Source organism: Mastomys coucha, unplaced genomic scaffold (genome assembly GCF_008632895.1).
Source record: "Mastomys coucha isolate ucsf_1 unplaced genomic scaffold, UCSF_Mcou_1 pScaffold9, whole genome shotgun sequence".
Taxonomy (NCBI): domain Eukaryota; kingdom Metazoa; phylum Chordata; class Mammalia; order Rodentia; family Muridae; genus Mastomys; species Mastomys coucha.
Genome location: NW_022196915.1, coordinates 64396576 through 64418399, shown reverse-complemented (window position 1 = coordinate 64418399; position 21824 = coordinate 64396576). Strand labels below are relative to the sequence as shown.

At 42.1% G+C, this 21824-nt stretch overlaps 1 protein-coding gene across 3 annotated transcripts in view; it reads right to left on the bottom strand.

The window, feature by feature from the left end:
- Epsti1 (epithelial stromal interaction 1) overlaps positions 1 to 21824 on the bottom strand; it is a 102740-nt gene that overhangs the window by 69031 nt on the left and 11885 nt on the right. For all 3 annotated transcript variants that reach the window (XM_031361368.1, XM_031361367.1, XM_031361369.1), the window contains 4 exons: positions 8368 to 8426; positions 6746 to 6829; positions 2982 to 3055; positions 2198 to 2281 (listed from right to left, as the gene is read on the bottom strand). In XM_031361368.1, the coding sequence (XP_031217228.1) occupies positions 2198 to 2281; positions 2982 to 3055; positions 6746 to 6829; positions 8368 to 8426 (301 nt within the window). The remainder of the gene's footprint in view (positions 1 to 2197; positions 2282 to 2981; positions 3056 to 6745; positions 6830 to 8367; positions 8427 to 21824) is intronic.

Genomic DNA, 21824 nt, shown 5'->3' with positions numbered 1-21824 from the left:
AAAAAAAAAAAAAAAAAACAGGAGCTGATTCTTTGAGAAAATCAACAAGATAGATTAACCCTTAGCCACACTAACCAGAGGGCACAGAGAGGCCAAATTAATAAAATCAGAAATGAAAAGGGAGACATAACCACAAAATATATCTTAAAATAATTATCCTGATTGTTGAATATTAATAGTTGAAAATATTAAAATCATGTTCTACAAAAAAAAAAAAGAAGAAGAAGAATGTGTGTTGTTGAGCATAAAGAAATGAACTATAAGCAACCCACAAGCCAGCCAATTATAAGAACTAAATGCCGGGGCTGGCGAGATGGCTCAGAGCTTAAGAGCACTGACTCCAAAGGTCTTGAGTTCAAATCCCAGCCACCACATGGTGGCTCACAACCACCCATAACAAATCTGACACCCTCTTCTGGAGTGTCTGAAGACAGCTACAATGTACTTACATATAATAAATAAATAAATCTTTTTAAAAAGTAAATAAAAAAAGAACTAAATGACACCAAACAAGACTTAGATGAGAGTCTATAACAACAATCAAAATCCTCCAGGTTCTCTTAGCCTTTAATCCAGTTTCTAGTGGTGTTTTCCATGGTTCTACTTGACTGCATAAGATGTGTTCTTCCTGCCACAATCACAGACCAAAGCTCCAGCTTTTCAGGTGGGAGATGGAAAGAGATGAAGACCAGAACCATGGTGAAGAGAGACATGCGAGAGAAAGAGATTGAGAAAAGGTGGTTCCAGTAAAGCTCTTTTGTTTAATAGCCTACTGGCAGTGGATCAAAATTTGTAAATAAATTACCTGATTTTTTATATATATACTTTCAGCATTTATAACACTTTGTATGATAAAATCGAGGCTTGGTGCCACCTGCATCACTATGGTAACACGTTGCTCTTGGAGCTGGGAGGTGGTACTTGCAGAATCATTCTACTGGAAGAGTTCTGAGAAAGTTGGGAGCCTGCCGAAGGTCATACAACAATGGCAGATACTTTCCAAGAAAGACTAGAGAATTCCTTCAGGGACGGGCAAACCTGAATTCCCTCTCAGCGTCTCATAAGCTTCCTTAACTTGAACTGCTAAAAACATCTATTACGGCTAGGTGTGGTGGCTCGTGCCTTTAACTCTAGTATTCAAGAGGCAGAAGCAGCTGATTTCTGTGTGTTCCAGGCTAGGCAGGGCTACATAGTGAGACTCTGTGTCTGACTAGACAGACAGACAGACAGACAGACAGACAGACAGACAGACAGATAAATCGATCTATTGCTTAAAATAGGGTTTAAATTGGCGCATGCCTTTAATCCCAGCACTTGGGAGGCAGAGGCAGGTGGATTTCTGAGTTCGAGGCCAGCCTGGTCTACAGAGTGAGTTCCAGGACAGCCAGGAGAAACCCTGTCTTGAGAAGAAAAAAAAAAAAAAAAAAAAGCAAGAAGAGAAAAAAGGAGAAAGAGGAGGAAGAGGAGGAAGAAAAACGAAGATAGGGAGAAAGAAAGTGAGTGATGGGGAGGAAAAGAGGGAGGGAGAAAGGGGGAAGAGATAGGAGAGAGGGAGAGAGAAACAATCAGGCCACAGGGCAGCTGCAGTAGGTGCTGCAGTCAATTCCCTGACCTCAAACCTCCAACACTGTGCCTCACTTTCTGTTAGGCCTTTGTCGAAGGGGAGGGGCTAAACCATCAACCATCACCATATTGTTTCTTGTTCTCTAGCAAATGAGCAAATGGATGCTACTAAAAACTAAAGTATGGCTATCGGGTTGAGAAAGTCTGTCATCGCTGCCGCCAAAGGCCAGTACACACATTCTCTTCTGCTTGGTGGCAAGAAGGCTGTGTTTACCTTCAACACACTCTCCCTGGAAAACTCTATGTTTGGATACAAATATGACCATGGCCCGCTGACAGTTGCTCGTTGCTTTGACTTTGGGGCAACGACACTGCTTAGGGGTGAGGCTGTGGGCGTGGTGACTCAGATGCCCGCCCGCCTCTGAGACTAGTATGTTGGACTAGGAAACCCAGTTATTCTAATTACATCTGTGGGTCTTTGAGTCCTCTCCGTGTCATTTCCTCGTTTGCACAATTGGATAACAGCTACCTTCTCAGATTACAGCGAGGGTTAAGTGAGTAGACTGTGTCTGGGGGAGAAACTGACAGCTGGCCCTCGGCAAACATCAGCCAACCTCCCCCGCCACCTACTCACCTTCTCCCTCTGGATTGCCTTCATTTTCTGGAGCTCAGCTTCCTCAGCTTCCTTCCTGATTCGAATAGATTCATCCCTCTTTAGCTGTAATGAAATTACAGAGGACAGAAAAAAAAAAGTTACCATTTTTCAATCTGAACTTCTGGAACACAAAATTATGATGAAAGGCAAATTACAGTATTGTTTGTGTTATACCTCTCCATGATTATAGGTTGTTACTTTAAGCCACTTAGATCTCAGAAAATGGCCAGGCTGCACCTCCTGCCTGAGAAATCTCAATGTTTCTTCATGGGTATCTATCTATCTATCTATCTATCTATCTATCTATCTATCTATCTATCTATCTATCTACCTCTGTGTGTGTGTTCATCCATGTACACAGGACAAAAAAGTAGACAATTATTCCTTATAATAAAACTCATAGGATTTATTGGAAAATCATTGGTTATCTTAAATCATTTTTATACTACTTACATCACTAGCTTGGAATAAACATTTTGGGAATGAAAACGGTAATCTTAAACTATAATTAATACGTAACTAATTTGAAGGACTGCCTTTAATCAAAGGTCATGCATAGCTCACATGGCTTGGGTAAGAATTCTAGATATTCTTCTCTCTACTTCTCACTGCCTGGCAATTTTTTTTTTCATTTTGAGAATTACATTTTGCAATTGATTTGAAAGTTTTATATTTTGAAGTCACAGTGTTATTTCATGGTTACGTGGAAATGTTGGTGCTGAAACTTGTTGATGAAATGAAACTATGAGAAATGGATTCTGACCTTTTGCTGGTATTTAGATCGCATCTGTTGCAGCTGTTGTTTCTGCCTGACTTCAGCCTCAGACAGGCTTCCACCTAATGGAAATAAATAATAAATAAATAAGCCATGAAGGTAAAATGGGAGTATTAAGCTGTAAGGCCAGCTGCTGAGTACTAGCTAATGTATGGGAAGCCAGCAGTGTTACTTGAAGTTTTTCATACCCCTGGACATCAGAGTACAGCTGGATATCTTCAAAAGTTCTCTAAGAGCAGCGGGTCACTTTAAAAGCCAACCCCTGGATAGGAGATGAGACCTTGTTCTTTAAAGACCATAACACTAGGGCTTTCCATCATAAACATTAAAGTCTTCACCTAATCATGACTGAAGGACCACACTGGGCATGGTGCAATTCTGCCTTTGCTAAGAATTCTGGAACATTCCTCCCGCATGAGAACCCTCAGGATTCTTGGCACTACAGATGTATGTACTCTTTATTACCTACTCATTTCCCCCAATATTTTTATTAATTCTTTGGGCATTTCATACAGTGTGTTTTGATCATATTCCTCTCCCCTCCTCCAACTCTTTTCAGATCCATTCCTCCTCCCTACCTGCCCAACTATGCATCCTATTTAGTTTTTAAATCCTTCAAGACCAATGGTGCTGCCCAAATATTCTTGTTTGTGTGGTCTTCCCCTGGAGAACAGTCAACTCATCAATGACTGCGTACTTAGAGAATTCTCTCTCTCTCTCTCTCTCTCTCTCTCTCTCTCTCTCTCTCTCTCTCTTTCTCTCTCTCTCTCTCTCTCTCTTCTCTCCCTCCACACCCCCAGCAAGTAATAGCTGCTAATAGCTTCAAGGTTAGGTGTAGAATTGTGTTCCCCACTCCCAGTTCCATCCTGAGCTTTGGTTTGGCTTGAGCTTACACAGGTTTTGTGCATGCTGTCCTGACCAGTTTGAGTTTATTTGTGTAGCTTCCCTTCTGTGTCCAGATAATAATGTTTCCCTGTAGTTCTCCACAGACTTCAATTCTAAACCTCTTTCTGCCTCCTCTTCTGCCGTGACCCCTGGGCCATGGAAGGGGGCAACAAATATTCCCTTTATGGCCAAGTACTCTGAAATCTTTTATTCCAGTCTTTTAGAGTCTAATGAAAATATTCCAGATAGTAACTGTTAATCCATGCCATTTATTGCCTTTTAAAAAATGGTAATCAAGACAAAAACAAGGACTTACAATGATTTATTTGCTCCTATTCTTAAAACAAAATTCTCTGGGGCCAGAAAGCTTCACAGCCTGAGGAGCATTCTAAGAGCAGTCCCTGAGTGATCTCTCAGTGTTTACACCAGGTTGCTAGTTACATTAAAGGACTCCTTTCAGGGGACACACATGGCTGCTCCTGCACAGAATCTGGGTTCTGCTCCAAGCACCCACAACACAGCCAACAACTATCTGTAATTCCAATTCCAGGAGATCTGACGCCCTCTTCTGACCTCCAAGGGCACTGCAGGCACATGGTGGTACCCAAACATTCATGTGGGAAAAACACCCATACACACACTAAAAAAAATAAATATAAATACATTTTCTCTTTCAAAAGAAAGACTTCTTTGTGATAATTCTCTGGTGCTTTGGTTACTAAAAGTGTCAGCTCTCCTTCAGAGTCACTGTCACAGAAGTTAAAGGAAAACAATTTATATTTACTGAGGTGTTTATAATTGATTTGATAAAGACACCAACAGTGGTTTTCTGCTGACCTACACAAGGCCAGTTTGGTTTGGACTCTTCTGTTACTGTTAGGGAAGATGGGAAGTAATTACAGCTATTCTCTATATCTCCTACATTCATTCCAAAATTTTAAGTGATAGAGACACAGGTAAGAAATTAATAGTTTAAAAAGTGGAGGAAGCCAAATGTCTACTTTTTTTACTTTTCAAAATTTATTTTAAGGGCTACTACATTTTATAATTGCTTTTTCAAACCACCTGTCCCCCTACAAAGATACATACCTAGCTATGTCTAAATATTTCATATAACAGACAGAAAAAAAAAAACTGCAATGTTCATTTTTCTGTGAAGGCTACAAAGCAATAGGTACCAGCTTCTCCAGAATCCAAAGTGGAGTGGTATCTGGCCCATGAAGAAAGATCCAGAAGAAAGAACTAAAAATGAGTTTGCAGAGTCTGCTCTGGAAACTCCCTTTAGCCTATTAAAAAAAAGGTTTCATGGGTGAAGCAGAATGCTTTTCTAAGTTCCAACTCCTCAGCGTTTGTGTTTGGGAAAGATAGGTTCATACCAGGATGATGGAGAGCTTTAATGAAAATCACCCTCAGCATGCCCTCCTAGGAGCACAGGAGAACCTGAGGCTACCTGAGCCTGAAGGCACACCAGTCTGTGGCCAATGGGTCCTCAAGAGGATGGGGTCGATGCTGGCACAGAGCTGGGTTAAAGGCTAGCCTGGACCTTGTCTCTAAAAAGGAAGTGGCTGCCTCATGGATGGTCTGTCTTCCTGAGTTGGAAGAGAACAGATACAATGCTGCTATCTGCAGTTCTAAGGAGGAGCTCATGCAAGAACAGACATCTAAAGTCATCCTGGAGGTGGCCGGGTCTGGCCAGTACCGAGGACTGAGCGCTAATTACTGGAATGAAGCTGTCTCAAAACACAAAGAGAAAAAAATGTCTCCTACTTCACGTCAAAACCATGCGAGAGGTGAAAGACTACTTGAGAGGGCCTGTTAAGGAGAACAGGCTTGGGACTGCAGAGATGGCTCAGCGGCTAAGAGCACTGACTGCTCTTTCAGAAGTCCTGAGTTCAATTTCCAACAACCACATGGTGGCTCACAACCATCTATAATGGGATCCGATGCCCTCTTCTGGTGTGTCTGAAGACAGGGACACTGTACTCACATAAATAAAATAAATAAATCTTTAAAAAAGATAAAGACAAAGATAAAAAAAAAAAAAGAACAGGTTTGGATTGTATTCCTCATGTCTGGCTTATTTGGCTAAAAGCGAAATGTGTGGAGTTACATTTATAGGTCAATATCTTTCATTTGTTAAGAGATTTCCAAATTAGCTTCTTTTTCCCTTTATATCTCTAAGACTACTATGGTGGTAAGTGGTTTCTAACTCAAGGTATCTTTGTATTAACAGGAACTGTGCCAAGTCTATGTGCTAAGCTGTGACTGGCTGTGAAGAGAAGGCAAGGCAGGAAGCAAATGACGCCCCATTGGGGTTGGGGTGGGGGCATCCCCTCTCAAGGCCTGAAGCCCCACACAGGAGACCCAGACAGCCCATTCCCTGCTCTGCCAACTCAAATGTCCCTCCCAGTCCTAGCATGAAAACCCAAGAGACATCCATCTTTACACTCACCGCTGGGTCCCCAGCTTACTCTCATTCTGTGTTCCCAATTGACTCTCTCTTCAGTTTTGTCACATTAGCATCTAACTGGCAGGATGGATAAGCTGTGATGGCTCTCCCTTGCATCCTGACTAGTGCTGTGACTGGGCATATGCAGCGCCCCAGGTAAGCTCTCTTCAGAGCTGATCATCTAAGAGGCTCTAAATTATTTGCCAATTAAGCCATCACTTTATTCCCACACAACTGTGGCAGATGCATTTGCTCCTTACATAAAAACCAGAGACAGCAATCTTACCTGCACATTTCAATGTTTCCTGTCAAATGAATTCTGTCTCCAGCAGAACTACCATAGAACAAGCCTTCGTGTGTGAAAGAAGGCAGACCCAGCCTGTCTCAGCAGGATCTGCCAGTGACCCTGCCTACTCACCCAGCCGTTGTGGCACCAAGTGGACTGGTTTTGCCTGGTTCTGTTGCTTCCACCTCTCCAGGTCTGCCAGTTCTTGCTCAGCAACTAACCAGGGGAAAAATAGCAAGTCACTGATTGTTAGCATTTGAAAAGAAGCCTGGTCATTCCAAACATCAAAACTCCCAGCAGACAGCAGATAATGAATGAGTTTTCCAGAATGAGATAAAAAAACAAAAATGACCATGAAAAGCTGATACCTCCTGGCCCTCCCTGCCCCCCAGTAATGCAAGGTCCACCCCTGGCAGCTCCTAAGTGTCCTCCCAGAAGGTACAATTTTGAACAATAAGTAAACTCCTACTAACACAAAGAAATATAGTTTTCCCTCCAATACCGACATTCTTAAAACCTCATGAATTATTTCGAAAGGTTTTCTATAGCAAATGTGTACAAAAACTAGAATATTCATATGTCAATAAGGCCCGGGTAAATATACATCCCCAAAGAATTCTGATGCCTATATTTGCTTTATTTTTACCATTTTTCAAGCTGGCTGCAACCCTGAGGAGGGAGGCTCTGCCCTGTGAGTTGGCACCCTGATTTGGGTCTTGGTCATCTTCATTGCCCCAATATTCGATGCTTGAGACAGCAGGGGGCGCCCGGGAGACTTAGCTCTGTTGCTGAAGCATATAACCTAATCTTCCAGTTTAGTTCTGGTTAGAAAGTTGAACTCAAAGATATTGGAACCTTGGGGTTCTGTTGGCTAAATGTCTTCAGGTCCCAGAGTCACTGAAGATCACTCATTGTACTGACTCACTGGACCACCCAGATTGATACTTGTCCAGTGTGGTCTCTCTGGATAACAACTTTCCTGGCTGTGCCATTATGGCCTCTTTGGCCACTGAATTCTCTACCAATAAGCTAAGAAGAGAGAACACAGAATCCCAGAGCTGGAAACATGGCAGACACGGACAGTCACACAATGTCCTGGTGAATCATGTGAACATTATCTCCCCTTACAACTAAAAATAATGCTACAGTGTCAGAAGGCAGCATTTGCTATTTACTGGGTCCCAGTTAAACCTGCTACTCATACCATAAGTACAGGGAGTACAGCCAAAGATTAAGGTGTGCTCCCTGCCCTCCAGGTAATTATCTAGGGGACAAAAATGTGATTATACAAATTGTATAAGGTAAGACTGTAGAGGGTAGATACAGATACAGAAAGATAAAAAGGATAAAAAGATACAGAGGGGGAAAAGTCCATTAAGAAGGGATGGAACATACTGGTATTCATAGCACTATTCAAATATCACCACCAACTTACTTGGTATATGAGGGACAAGATCCAAACAATACCAACAGGTATGAAGTTGTTTAAACCCAAGAAGAATCCAAAGCTTACAGTCACTCAGACCATGAATTCAGTTACTAATGTAGATAAACAAATTTAGAAGTGCTAACAATAAGAATAATTTTTACAGGTGTAATTAAGGTTTTTTTTAAAGACCTCAGTAAGATCCCACAAGTCTCTATAAATAAGAAAATAAGAATTAAGAAATATAGATCCCACAAGTCTCTATAAATAAGAAAATAAGAAATAATAGGAGAAGCATTCTGAGAGTCGGGTGAAAGCGCATACGTACTTCTCTGTATCTTCTGCCTCCGGCTCTCATTCGGGGCTATCAAGGTGTATGTGCCCGTGCTGGAACAAAGGGGAAATAGTAGTTATCATCATGACAGTTCTCTACAGAATCTAAGCCATCAGACCATCTTCCTTCCCATACCATTAAAGAGGTATTGAAGAAGACAGCCTTTCTTAAGAGCTTGCTCTGTTCTCTGCTACCTTCCAATCTAGTTGAAAGACACAAAGCAATGGGCCAGGTGACTAGTTCCTGCTGATCTCCATCGCCACTGGTTTAGGAGACTGTCCTTGTAGGGTGTCTCTCCTCTAGGTGGCACTTTCAAGTCAATCCCAAATAAGGCTCGTTTTCTCTTGTAGGCCCACCTTAGGAGTATCCACCTTGGGGTATCTGCTGTGTTCTTAGTTCATACAAACAAGAGTCCACGTTATTTGCCATGCAGGTACATTTCTTTGTGATCCATATGACTAGCCTACTAGTCTTATAAGCCTTGATCCCCTAGCCTCCATGCTTTCCCGAGGACACAGGTTGAACATAAATAATCAGGAGCATAGGACATGGACACTGTGAACATGGGAACTGTACTGGCTGGTTTTGTGTGTCAACCTGACACAGGCTGGAGTTATCACACAGAAGGGAGCTTCAGTTGGGGAAGTGTCTCCATGAGATCCAGCTGTGGGGCATTTTCTCAATTAGTGGTCAAGGGGGTAGGGCCCCTTGTGGGTGGTACCATCCTTGGGCTGGAAGTCTTGGGTTCTATAAGAGTGCAGGCTGAGCAAGCCAGGAGAAGCAAGCCAGTAAAGAACATCCCTCCATGGCCTCTGCATCAGCTCCTGCTTCCTGACCTGCTTGAGTTTCAGTCCTGACTTCCTTTGTGATGAACAGCAATGTGGAAGTGAGCCAAATAAACCCTTTCCTCCCCAACTTGCTTCATGGTCATGATGTTTGTGCAGGAATAGAAACCCTGACTAAGACAGGAATCAAGGAAGAATTTCTTTTGTCAGTTTTATCTTTGTTCTTTCTTTAGCAGGTGCAGCCCAAACATGTGTGTGTATACTTGTGGGCACTTGTCTGTGTGGGGGTGTATAAGGAGCTGAAGAGTCGATACCGCATGCCTTCTGTTTCTTGACACCTTATTTTTTTTGAGATGAGATGTCTCTCTGAAGTTCTGAAGCCTATTTTGACTAGACTGGCTGACCATAGGGCCCCCATCTCTGTTCCTTCCACATCCCTCCCTTGCATCTCTGGGGCTAGAGACACACCAGTCCATGCTGGACTTTTCCCCTGGATGCTGGGAATACAAAATCAGGTTGTGTGCACAGTAAGCACCTTGCCCACTAAGCAATTCTCCCCGTACCCTTTTTGTAAGCAAAAATATTCCACACTTAGATACCAGGAATACTGAGATACATAAAACACAGTGACCCTTTAAGGGCAGAGGTGGACTTCATTGGTGTGTGTTCCAGATCTATGGCGTAGTGCCTGGCTCCCAGTGGCTGCCTGATAAAGTACAATCTCATAGATCCCAGCTGTAAGACTGTGCTAGAGTGGCTCATTTTGAGCCAAGGCACGTGGTCCCACCAGAGCCCGAATAGTTTGTAAAGCAAAAATATAGTACAGCAGTAGACCACAGCATACATGAGGGTACAGTTTGGGGAAAAAAATTGCTGTGGATAAATGCAACCAGCTTATAAATATATGTTTAAAAGAAAAACCCTAGATACTCTTAGAAGTCTCTCCTCCACCTGGGATGCACCATTTCTAAGGGCAAATTAGCAAAGACAGCCCAGTAGAGGCCAAAAGTGCTGATTAACTGAAGCCATTTTTCCTTATCTCATTATTTTCCGTGCCATGAGCCTTCAGCCAGTGAGTTTCATTCTGGACTTTAATTTTAGACTTGTAATGTGAGTGAGGTATGCGACAACCTTTGCATGCAAATAGGACTACTGGGTGCCCAATTACTTAATGTGTATCAGCAGATGGTGCATGGGTAGCCTCGTTGGCATACAACGTGATGAATACAGAATTAGGAGACCGCCACTGGAAATTAGTCCCTTATCTGCCGCATAGTCTTTGATCACCCTGAGAAAGACTGTTTTACTCCTCAGTTGTCACCGCTTCATAGGCGCTGGGGGCGCTGCATTCCTGTGAGTGGTGTCTGGGAACTTCAACAGGGTGCAATGGTGAGCCATTCTATGGAGCCAGAAAGCTGAAACGCACACAAGGCTTTGAATGTAAAGGCCAACTGTGAAATTGCTCTGCCGTTCTCAGTGCTGAGGCTGTGATGCGGAGTCTAGGCCAGGGATTTGCCCATGCTGCACATCAGCAACTTTTAACCTTTCCCGTACATCAGAATCACCTGGAGGGCTTGTTGGCAGGCTTGTTAAAGGGCAGAGTTTCTGATTCAGTGGCTCTTGGGTGAGGCTCAGTAACAGGCATTTTAAAAAATCGGTTCCAGGTTGATGTTTGCAGTGCTTAATCTCCATCGTCATCTTTGCTGGATTTAAAAATCTCCTAGGAGAAACGCCTCTGGATCCGTCTGCAGGGGCATTTCCTGGAGGGTTGACTCAAGAGGGGTGGCCTATCCTGGATGCGGATGGAATAAACGGCGGGGGTGGGGAGAAAGTATGCAAAGAGCCAGTGTTCCTCTCTCTGCTTCCCAACTGCACACTCTGTTTGGCCATCTGCCTCCCACCAACCCTTCCTCTTTCAGTTTCATCTCGACAGCAACAGGAAACGTGACTAACACAACACTGCCCAAGGCACCACACTTAAAGAACCCCTCCTGCAGAACAGTCACACCTTCTGTGCTCCCGATAGGTTCCGTCCCCACCAAGACCCATGCTGAAGCTTGATCCCCACTGTATTGGTGTTAGAGCGGGTAGGGCCTTTAAGAGAAGTTGTTGGCCATGGGGGCACCACTCTTACAGTGGACTAATGGATTAATGCCATTCTCACAGAAGTGGGTTGGGCATCACAGGCCTGGATGAGGTAAGAGTATGAAGTACTGCTGTAACTCACAGCTAGTCACTTGCTTCATCTTCTACACACACCTGCTACCCCCTTCCACCTCACCACCTTCCTCGGCCCAAAGTGTCTAGGTGCTGATGCCATCCTCTTGAGACTTTCTGGCCACCAAATTTATGAACCGAATGAATCTCTCTCATTTTTTTTTAAATGCATTACCCTTCTTAGGTATTTTGTTATAGCAGCACATAAGCACCAAGAAACTGTCTTGGGATATTTTGATGAAAAGATGACCAAGGTCATGTGTGGTCATGCACACCATTAATCCCAGCACTTGAGAGATAGAGGCAGCTGATCTCTGTGAATCTGAGTCCAGCTTGGTCTATATAAGGAGTTCCAGATCAGCGGGGCTATATAGAGAAATGCTATCTCAAAAACAAAACATGCACACAGAAACAAACTGTTTGAAGATTAATAAATTTTTGATAAATGAACTGATGTTAAGTTATATGCTAAAAACCACTAGATTAACTTAGAAGTCACAGCTTTTTTTTTCAAGATTTTATTTATTTTATGTGTATGATTACACTGTAGCTGAACAGATGGCCGTGAGCTAGCATGTGTGTGGCTGCTGGGAATTGAACTAAGGACCTCTGCCGGGCCCCACTCACTCTGGCCCAGCATAATTCACTGTAACTGTCTTCAGATGCACCAGAAGAGGGCATCAGATCTTATTACAGGTGGTTGTGAGCCACCATGTGGTTGCTGGGATCCCAACTCAGGACCCATGGAAGACCAGCTCTTACCCAATGAGCCATCTAGCCAGCCCAGAAGTCACAGCTTTAAACCTGTACCAATTAACTGTAGCTGAGTTTTCAACTTAACATAGAAAGCTTAAATTATGCCTTTTTTTTTTACTTCAACTCCAGCCTTTTTATAGATTAGTCAGCTCAGCATACTAAGTCATGATATTTTCATGCAGATGTGTATACTTTGTTCCAATTCATTGTCCTCCTCCACTGGCATCTTCCTTTCCAACTGTTTCTCTTCCTTTTCCCAGTCGCTCACTCATTTTGCTTCCTCATTACATATATTCTATTTCCCTATTTCCCACTTCCCTTAAAACTGCTTCTTCACCTCTCATAACCCCCTTTCTAGTTTCATGACCTAAACAGGCGCGCGCGCACGCGCACACACACACACACACACACACATTTAAATCTAGGTTCTATCTATGAACATGTGGCATTTGTCTTTCTGAGCCTGGTTGATTTCATTTGATGTGATGATCTCTAGCTGGAATCATTGTCCTGCAAATGTCCTGAGTTTTCATTATGTCTTCATAAATTCCATTGTGTATCTGGTTTTTTTTTTTTTCATGATGATGGTCCCATTTCCTGTATCAGACCCTTGAAATACTTCCAAACCATAAGAACACTTAGCTGGAACCTATTACAGAATCACTATGCTGGAAATTTACATGGCATGGGAGAGGTATCAAACGCACATACCAACCATTTCCACCAGTCTTACACATTAGTTGGAAACAATTCAAGAAGCCAACATAACTCAATGACAGGAAGATCCGAATAAGTGCTAGGAGGAGATGATGTAAGTAGTCAGAGATGCAAGCAGAGGAGACCCACAGAGAACCCAGGACAGCAGGCAACTTGGGGCAGAAGAGTGCGCCAAGCTGAAGATGTGGCAAATGAGTTTGCTAAGAATACTTCACAGGGACTGTTTCCGAGCCCATCATTCTGCTTACGCAAATTACAGAAGAGAGTTGGAGGAGGGAAATCTGTTTATTAAAGACTGCACCTTATTATCTCTAACCTGATTAAGTCTGATGACAGAATAGTAGCATTTGTCAATCACAGAAGACATGAGACTCCTGGGTCAGAACAAAACACTATTCATTGCACAATGTAACCTGATAGGATTATTTACCTCTTTATCCCTGTCTGGCTCCACGTCTGAGGAACTGTCCTGGAACAGGGCTGCCCAGTACCCATACACACTGTAAATGGGAAAAGAGAAGAGATAGCTAGCTAGCCCTGAAAGGAAAGGATTTTAATCAAAAGCCTCTTGGCCTAACACTAACAGTGGTCCGAGTAATACGCATTTTATGTGAGAGAATGCCTTAGCAATATTTTATTGGCTGAAAAATGCCAAACTGAAAACATCTTAATATAGGAAAGCACTGCCAAGTGATTTAGTTTTTATCTCTCCTTTCTGCAGTAGGGAGAGGCGCTAAGTCGAAGGCTATGCTTTTTATTTTTAATATTGTATGGCAGAGTGCAAGGCCCTGAGAGATCAAAAATATTCATCTCGTCCCTCTGAACTTATTTTGACATGAATAGCAAGTATAATTTATTAATGTTCTCAACCAATTAGTTCCCACCCACGGCAGACCTCTGCCATTTATCTCCGTGGCAGCTCCATCACCAAGTGGACTTAGGAGCTGCACATCCAACCAGCTCAAGCTACCTAGACTCAGCATTCTGCTCATTTCCTAATGGAGCAACATGCAAACTGCCGAAACAAATATATATTTTTGAAAATGAGCTTCCTTAATTATCTCATTGAAATTTAATGAAATATCTGTTGATAAGGTTGTTTCCAATTTCCAGCAGTGTACTTCCATGAGGCAGAGAGATGAGCCTAGGAGACAACATTCTAAGGCAAAGATAAAGATCATTTCTATGCCATTTTTAAAGAGGGAGGGAGGTTAGGGAAGAGGCTCCGCAAGTAAAGTGCTTGCTGTACAAGCATCAGGATGTGAATTCAGATCCTCAGAATCTGTGTAAAAAGCCCAGAGAGGGGCTGGTCAGTGGTGGCTAACACCTTTAATCCTAGCACTTGGGAGGCAGAGGCAGGAGGATTTCTGAGTTCCAGGCCAGCCTGGTCTACAGAGTGAGTTCCAGGATGGCCAGGGCTATACAGAGAAACCCTGTCTTGAAAAACAAAAACAACAAATAAACAAAAAAGCCCAGTGAGGTAACCCCAGTGCATAAGGAAGTGGAGACACACAGATCCCTAGGGTTTGTTTGCTTGGCAGCCAGCTTAGCCAATTGATGAGCCCCTACAGACTAGCCCCTTTCTCAAAACACATAGTGCAGAAGCTATTGAAGAATGTGAGTCTACCCTTGACCGCCATACACCTACAAATGCATGCGCGCGTATACACACACACACACACACACACACACACAGGTACCCCCACACACTCTCTCACACACAGCTACATATAGCATACTAAAGAAAATGTTTTGAGGAAAAAGATGTGCAAGCCATATTTCCATTGTATTGTGTGGCCTCCGCCCACATACACTTTGGGACATTTTCATGGCACCTCATCCATAAGTGCTCTATGAAAAGAAATTGCCAAGTTGTGAAAAATATATTGGTTGGCAAAGGTATGACATACATACCTCCCCTGGAGTGTACAGACTGTACCCGGTGTAATTTAAATCTCTAATTAAGACCAGTGTTGGGTTGATTGGAGAAACAAAATGGACTGGATAGGAGAAATTCAGGGAGGGATAGATGAGTGAATTACAGACAGCTTCAAACTCAATAATAGATGTGTGGAGTTTACTGTCCTAACAAAACCTGGCTAGATGCTCTAATGGAGACTAGGAACTAAACGGGTTGGCTCAGGATGAACGAGCAAAGAAGCTACTCTTCAGAGCGAAGATGGAGGCCCTGCTTCCCCGTGAAAGAAAGCCCTGATGTCCAAGAGGGCAGGGAGGAAGGATATAAAAAAAACCATTCACCCATGCCAGGATGCTTGGAGGGCTCTTTCCTCAGCTCACTGACTCACGTCCACTCTTCTGAGGACTTTGTCCTGTTTTAATGAAGTTTCATGTCTATTCCACGCCTAACTTGGGAAGCGTGCGCCTCCGTCTCTGGCAGCCGCCATGGCTATCACCTAACCCGCACAATGTTTTTCTCTTAAACTCTAAAAACCTTGCCCTTGAGCTCCCTTTTGAGTCCCTTTATAAATTTCTTTGATTAATGAGACTAAGAACCCCAAACGTGAACCTCGGTTTCCCCAGTGACCGCTTTTTTTACAGTTCAAGAAAACTTTAGTCTCAGATACAATTAGCGAAGGGGAGAAGGACTAGGGGAAGAAAGGCCACCCGATGGTAACGTGGGATTCCGTGTTGGCTTTGTTAGACGGCCTTCAGTGTGGAGATACGAAGCTGATTATTTTCACTATCTACTTTAGATTGTATTTTGTGTGTGGTGTTTTGCTTGCACATATTTGCTTGCCTACCGTGTATGTGCAATTCCCCAAAAGACCAGAAGAGGGCGTCAGAGGAGCTGCCGCTTAGGTACTAGGCATTGAACCCAGGTTCTCTGGAAGGGCAGCCAGTGTTCTGGTGTGGATGGGCTCTTGAAAGTTATTTCAGTAGTATTTCCCCCTGGCTTCTGTTGGAAAGGAGAATGAGAACACGCTAGGTGAAAAAGGAGCCACAGCCCGGGGCTTTCTGTGTATAGAAAGCCTTTAAGCCCATTAGAAAAAGGCACGTACGAATGCACATAAATCCATAGCCTAAGTGTATCTTCAGATATGACCAGTTTATTCAGATTAGAAAAACACACCCTGCTAGAGATTCATGGCTTGATACATATTTTATGCCTATATTACTAATTTAACTGAGGCGAGGTGAGCAGCTAAAGTGCAGCTACACAGTATGGACAGGAGATTGCTATGTCACTTAAAATCATACGCCATAAACACTATACACACACAAAAAGAAAGCTATCAAGAACAATGAACACTAAATATACAAAGACTATCCGTGGTGGGGGGGGGGATGCTATAGAGAACTGGCATCTTTGAGATTGGGACCAATTGAAAGGTAAATTCACAAAATGTATAAAATTGCTTCCTCGGAAAAAAAAATAAAAAGAAATTTGTATTTTCGGACCACGTGTCAGGTGTGAGATTTTGATGTGACGATTACAAGCTAATAAACTAGCCTGTGGCTACTTCCTGGACACTGACAGAAGACTGGAGGTTCCTGGTCGGAGACACAAGACTTCACTCCTCTGAGCACAGCCCACAGCACGGCCGGCAGCTACTTCACTGCAGCTCTGACACTGGGTCTGATGGGGGCCCTGTGCTGAGTGCCCAGCACCTGGCGCGAGGTCTGATGGGAGCACTGTGCTGAGTGCCCAGCACCTGTCATGTCTACCTGGAGAGGCCAGGGCCAGGCTGAGCTGCGTCCCGAGACCCTGGCCTGAGCTGCATCCCTCAGGGTCTTGGGACGCAGCTCAGCCTGGCCCTGGCCTCGCCATTCTGCTGACACAGCGTCTATGGAGCTTAGGTTTCACGTATATGACACCATGCCAACTAATGTACCATGATTACAGTGGGTGGTCAAACAATCTGGTCGTTGTCTTGAAAAGATTGTGCCTGTCTCCCAGGGTTCCTGTTAGACAGGCGCCCCTAGAAGCAGCCAGGCTAGGCGGCCAAAGGAGTGTATGAGTTAATCCTCAGGTCCTCGGGTTGCTGGATGAACCTTCAGCCTAGGACTTCAACACTAGCTAGGAAAGATCTCCCCATCAAAACAATGACTGAAATACAGAAAAGAAGAATCTGAAGTTAAAGTTTAAAGAGAGCAAGCAGCTGGGTAAAGGCTGCCGTCTAAGGAATAAGTCAGTGGAGAAGACTGGCAGCTGCCACGCAGCTTTGTCACGTCAAACAGACCATCCTTTTCTCCTTTTGATTTTCATTCAACTTAAACTAAGACTCTTCACAGGTTACCTCCAGCACATAAAACCAGAATCCACACCTAGTAATGTATATCTCAGCCCATGCAAAGAGGACCTGAGTAAAATTCTTACTTTTAATTTTTAAAGTCACATACAAAACAATGTAGAAAGTGGCATTTGGAAGTTACTCAAATCCCACTTCTCAAAGATTACAATTATGTTTTATTTAGCTGAATTTCCATTCCATCTAAGCTCTCTACTTTTTGTTGCTTTCATGTGAGGCAAAATCTCATTACGTCCCAAGCCTGGCTTCATACTTACCAAGCAGTTCGGGCTAGTCTCAAACCCAGCACCATCTTGCTACCTCAAATTCCCTAGGATTACAGGTGTGTATCAGCACACCCAGCTATGTTCTCTACAGCGAGTAATCATATTTAAAGTACACTTTTGATCTTATTTTCCATCTTAAATGATTTATCTATTAAATTACAAACATTCCATTCTCAATACTAAATTGCTCCACAGCATGTCCTTAACACAACATCTAGCTATTTCATTTGTTTGAAACATTCAATGTTCTAAAAAGTCTAAAAACTAAGCTTTGCATCCAGTACTGTCTAGAAGACCCTAACAGACTTCCAGAATAGTCACTTGGACTGATTTCCTTCCATAGATAGGCTCTCCACTTGTATTTCCAAAGAGCCATGGATATGTCAATCTAGATCATATGATTGGTCTTCATGCTTCTGCCTCATTCTCCTCAGTTTTCAAACTACAAGAGATGCTGGCCCCTCTCGAGGTGTATCTTATCTTCATTTCCTCCTAACAGTCTGCCTGGCTTTATAGCTAAGTGCTACCACGAGATTGATTTGGGGCACTGACATATCAGTCCAAGAACTGAGACAGAGACTTAACTGGAAACAGGACGATTGGGCTTTGGGTTACATTTCCCTTCCTGAAAGGGTTGAGGTGAGAGTTGATGCACAAATGGTTTAAGTCTGTTTAAGTCTGCCCTCGAACAACAAAGCCACCACATTACTGCTGACCAATCCCCCTGACTCAAGCCGCATACCATTACTCCCTAACTAACAACACTACATAGTCTCTCTCTCTCTCTCTCTCTCTCTCTCTCTCTCTCTCTCTCTCTCTCCATTTTAAAAACGGGGACAATTGTCCACTTCACAGGTAGAAAATGCTTCAGATAGTTTCAGGGTCCAAAAGATGCCTACGCAGGTTAAACGTGTTTGCCACATGAGCTTGACGACCCGAGTTTGGTTCCTGCCGCCCACAGTGGAAAGAGAAAACTACCAAAAGTATCCCCGACCTCTGAACACATGCCGTGGCATGTGTGTGCCACACTACACACATACAATAAGAGTAAATTTAATTTAAGAAAAATAATATCAGGATGTAGCGGGAGCTGGAAGAGTTGCTTAGCTGTTAGGATGGTTCCCTCCTCTTGCTGAGGATCTGAGTTCAGTTCTCAGCACCCACATGCACCAGCTCCCAAATGCCTGTAACTCCAGCTCCCGAGGATCGTGTCCTCTTCTGTCTTTCATGAGTGCCCACATGCATGTGATATACATACATACACACACACACACACACACACATATATATACATATATGCATGCACGTATACACAGAAATTTCTACTAGAATTGCCAAGTTTTTGTACTAGCCCTAGTTTGCTACCTTCACGCTTCTCTTGTAGGAAAAGCCTAAACAAAACATTGTTTTAGAATGCCTGTGTGAAGGGTCTGTTTTGCAGATAGTATTATTGATATGTATGTGATATATACGATGGCTGTTTTCAGTACTAGACCTTCACCCACCACTAATCCATCTCCTTCTCACCCTATGAATTAATCCCTTTCTGTATGTTTTCTTTCGTAAACATACTTTTCCTAAATTCTTTGCATTACTCCTGGTTCTGCTTCTTCACTCTATCATCTATGCTCATAGTTTCTCGATCCTTTTTCCATGTGTCCCGGAAGGACTGAGACCCACTGCATGGAACAAAATGGTATCTGAGGACGAGAACTTTGAAGATTAGTAAATGCTATTACCGGGCAAGCGGTAGCATCGTTCTGAGCCCAGGCTTTGTGCCTTAATTTATTGAAATAAAATAGACCTCATGATAAACTGCAAAACCTTAAGTACATAGCTCTGTGAAAAATCTTCCTTGAAGTCCTCTGGGCTCCAACGAGAAAAGGAAAAAAGTAGAGAAACGAAACAAGCTATAGGATGTTACCAGGAAGTATTCTTCCCCAATCGTTTATTTTAAAATTCTTTAGCAGCCTTGGTCTGGGGTGGGTATTCACCTCAGGGATAGAGTGTTTATCCAGTCTATACTGGGCATGGTCCATGCTCACAGTGCACATACAGAGATGAGGCCTAACAAAGCACTTTAATAAGACAAAGACCATGACTCTCTGGTTGTAGTCATTAATTCTGAAGGCCTTACATAGTTATTTCTCTCTCCAAACCGCAGGGTCATGATGGTATATAATCCCTAAACACTCTAACATGTACCTCCAAGGGGGAAAAAAAAGACATTATACTCATACATAAAAACATCATCACACCCAACAAATTTACCTAGTTAGACTCACATTTCAAATTTTGTCATTTAATTCTTTCCTATTCTCACATATCCTGGAATCAGTCACGAACTGCACAGCTCTCTTCAGAATGTTAATCCAGGACAATTTCCTCGACTTTTTCCCTTTCGTGATTGGCATCCTTAAGAAGTCTGAGTATATTGTCTCATAGAATGTCTCATGATCTGGAGGCAGGGGTGATTATTATGGAAAGGATTAATACCAGTGCTTAAGAGGCGGAGGCAGGAGGATCCTGAGTTCAAGGACAGCCTGGATTATACAAACCTCTATCTTAAAAGGGGCAAAAAAAATTAAAAAAGAAAAAGAAAAGATTCATCAGCATCTCTTGACAGTCGGGCTAAAAGAACACAATTGGTCTGTCTGTCTGTCTGTCTGTCTTCTGTCCTTTGTTAGTTTCTTCCTTCTTTTCTTTACAAGATGCCTTCCTGCTAATGTAGTCCAGACTGGACTTTAACTAATGATCCCCCTGTCTCAGTGTTCTAAATGCTAAGATATAAGCCACCATACACACTCTACCCCTTGGACTTTTACCCCCTAGGTCTATGGTTTTTACTTTTTCTTTTTAAGTTTTATTGCATTATAATGAGAAAAGTTACATGATTTCAATTTATCTGAGCTTGTTAAAATTTAAAAACATATTTTAAGTAAATAGAATTAAATCACATTCTTGTTTTCCTTTTGTACCCCAACTCCTCCCAGAGACCCCCCTTCAATACCTACAATATCTTTTTTGTCATATTCTTTAAAATTTATAAAATATTTTAACAATAAAAATGAGTATTATAAAAGTTATTTGATATAAAACAACAATCAATTCAATAGTCTTATATAGATGCTTGTTTACGGCAATACTGAAAATACATGTTTTTCTCAATATAAATTTTAAACAGCTCCAAACATATTAACTGTATACTTCAAAGTAATACATCACTACTAATATTTTCTTAAATGAACATAAATATATAAAGTGTTTTTGTTTGTTTGTTTTATAATTAGTAGAGCTTAAATTCTTGACTTTTACTGTGGTAACTTGATACAAGAGTTACAAACATCAAACAAAGTATTCAGTCTTACTCTTTGCTGTTCTCTTACAAACCCCCTCCCAATTTAATTGTCTACATTTCTTTTGGGTATATAAATACTTTTAAAATATGTAAGCTGTTCTGAAAACCATAGTATAGTGTAAAAACATGAAATAAACAATACTACTAGTAGAGAGGCTGAGATAGAAACAAGATCTCAAGACCATTACGTTGTACACAGGAAGACACTGTCATGAACAAACAAGAGGAAAGTGTATATAGATTGTACAATATTGGACCTATTTCTCCAATTACCAAATTAGAGAGACCAATGGATGACACTCAATACATTTCTAATTCCTCATATTTTTGGATTTCAATCAATTAGGATATGTTGGTAATATTAATTTTCATATTAAGATATTAAGAAAAAGTATTTGTCACTTCCTGTTGTTTTTGTTGTAAGAGGTGGAATTAGGTTTGTGTGGATTTGTTGAAAGATTACTTTCTTGCTTCTTCTAGGGTGTAGTTTTGCTCCTTATGTTGATGTTTTCCATCTATTATCCTTTGTACAGATTTGTGGAAAGATACTGTATAAATTTTGTTTTTCATGGAATATCTTGTTTTTTCCATCTATGGTAATTGAGAGTTTTGCTGGATATAGTAGCCTGGGCTGGCATTTGTGTTCTTGTAGGGTCTGTATGACATCTACCCAGGATCTTCTAGCTTTCATAGTCTCTGGTGAGGATTCTGATAGGCCTGCCTTTATGTGTTACGTGACATTTTTCCCTTACTGCTTTTAAAATTCTTTGTTTCATGCATTTGGTGTTTTTGTTATTATGTGACGGGAGGAATTTCTTTTCTGGTCCAGTCTATTTGGAGTTCTATAGGCTTGTTGTATGTTCATGGATATCTCTTTCTTTAGGTTAGGGAAGTTTTCTTCTATAATTTTGTTGAAGATATTTACTGGCCTATTACATTGGGAGTCTTCACTCTCTTCTATACCTATTCTCCTTAGGTTTGGTCTTCTCATTGCATCCTGGATTTTCTGGATGGTTTGGGTTAGAAGCTTTTTGTTTTTTGCATTTTCTTTGACTGTTGTGTCAATGTTTTCTATGGTGTC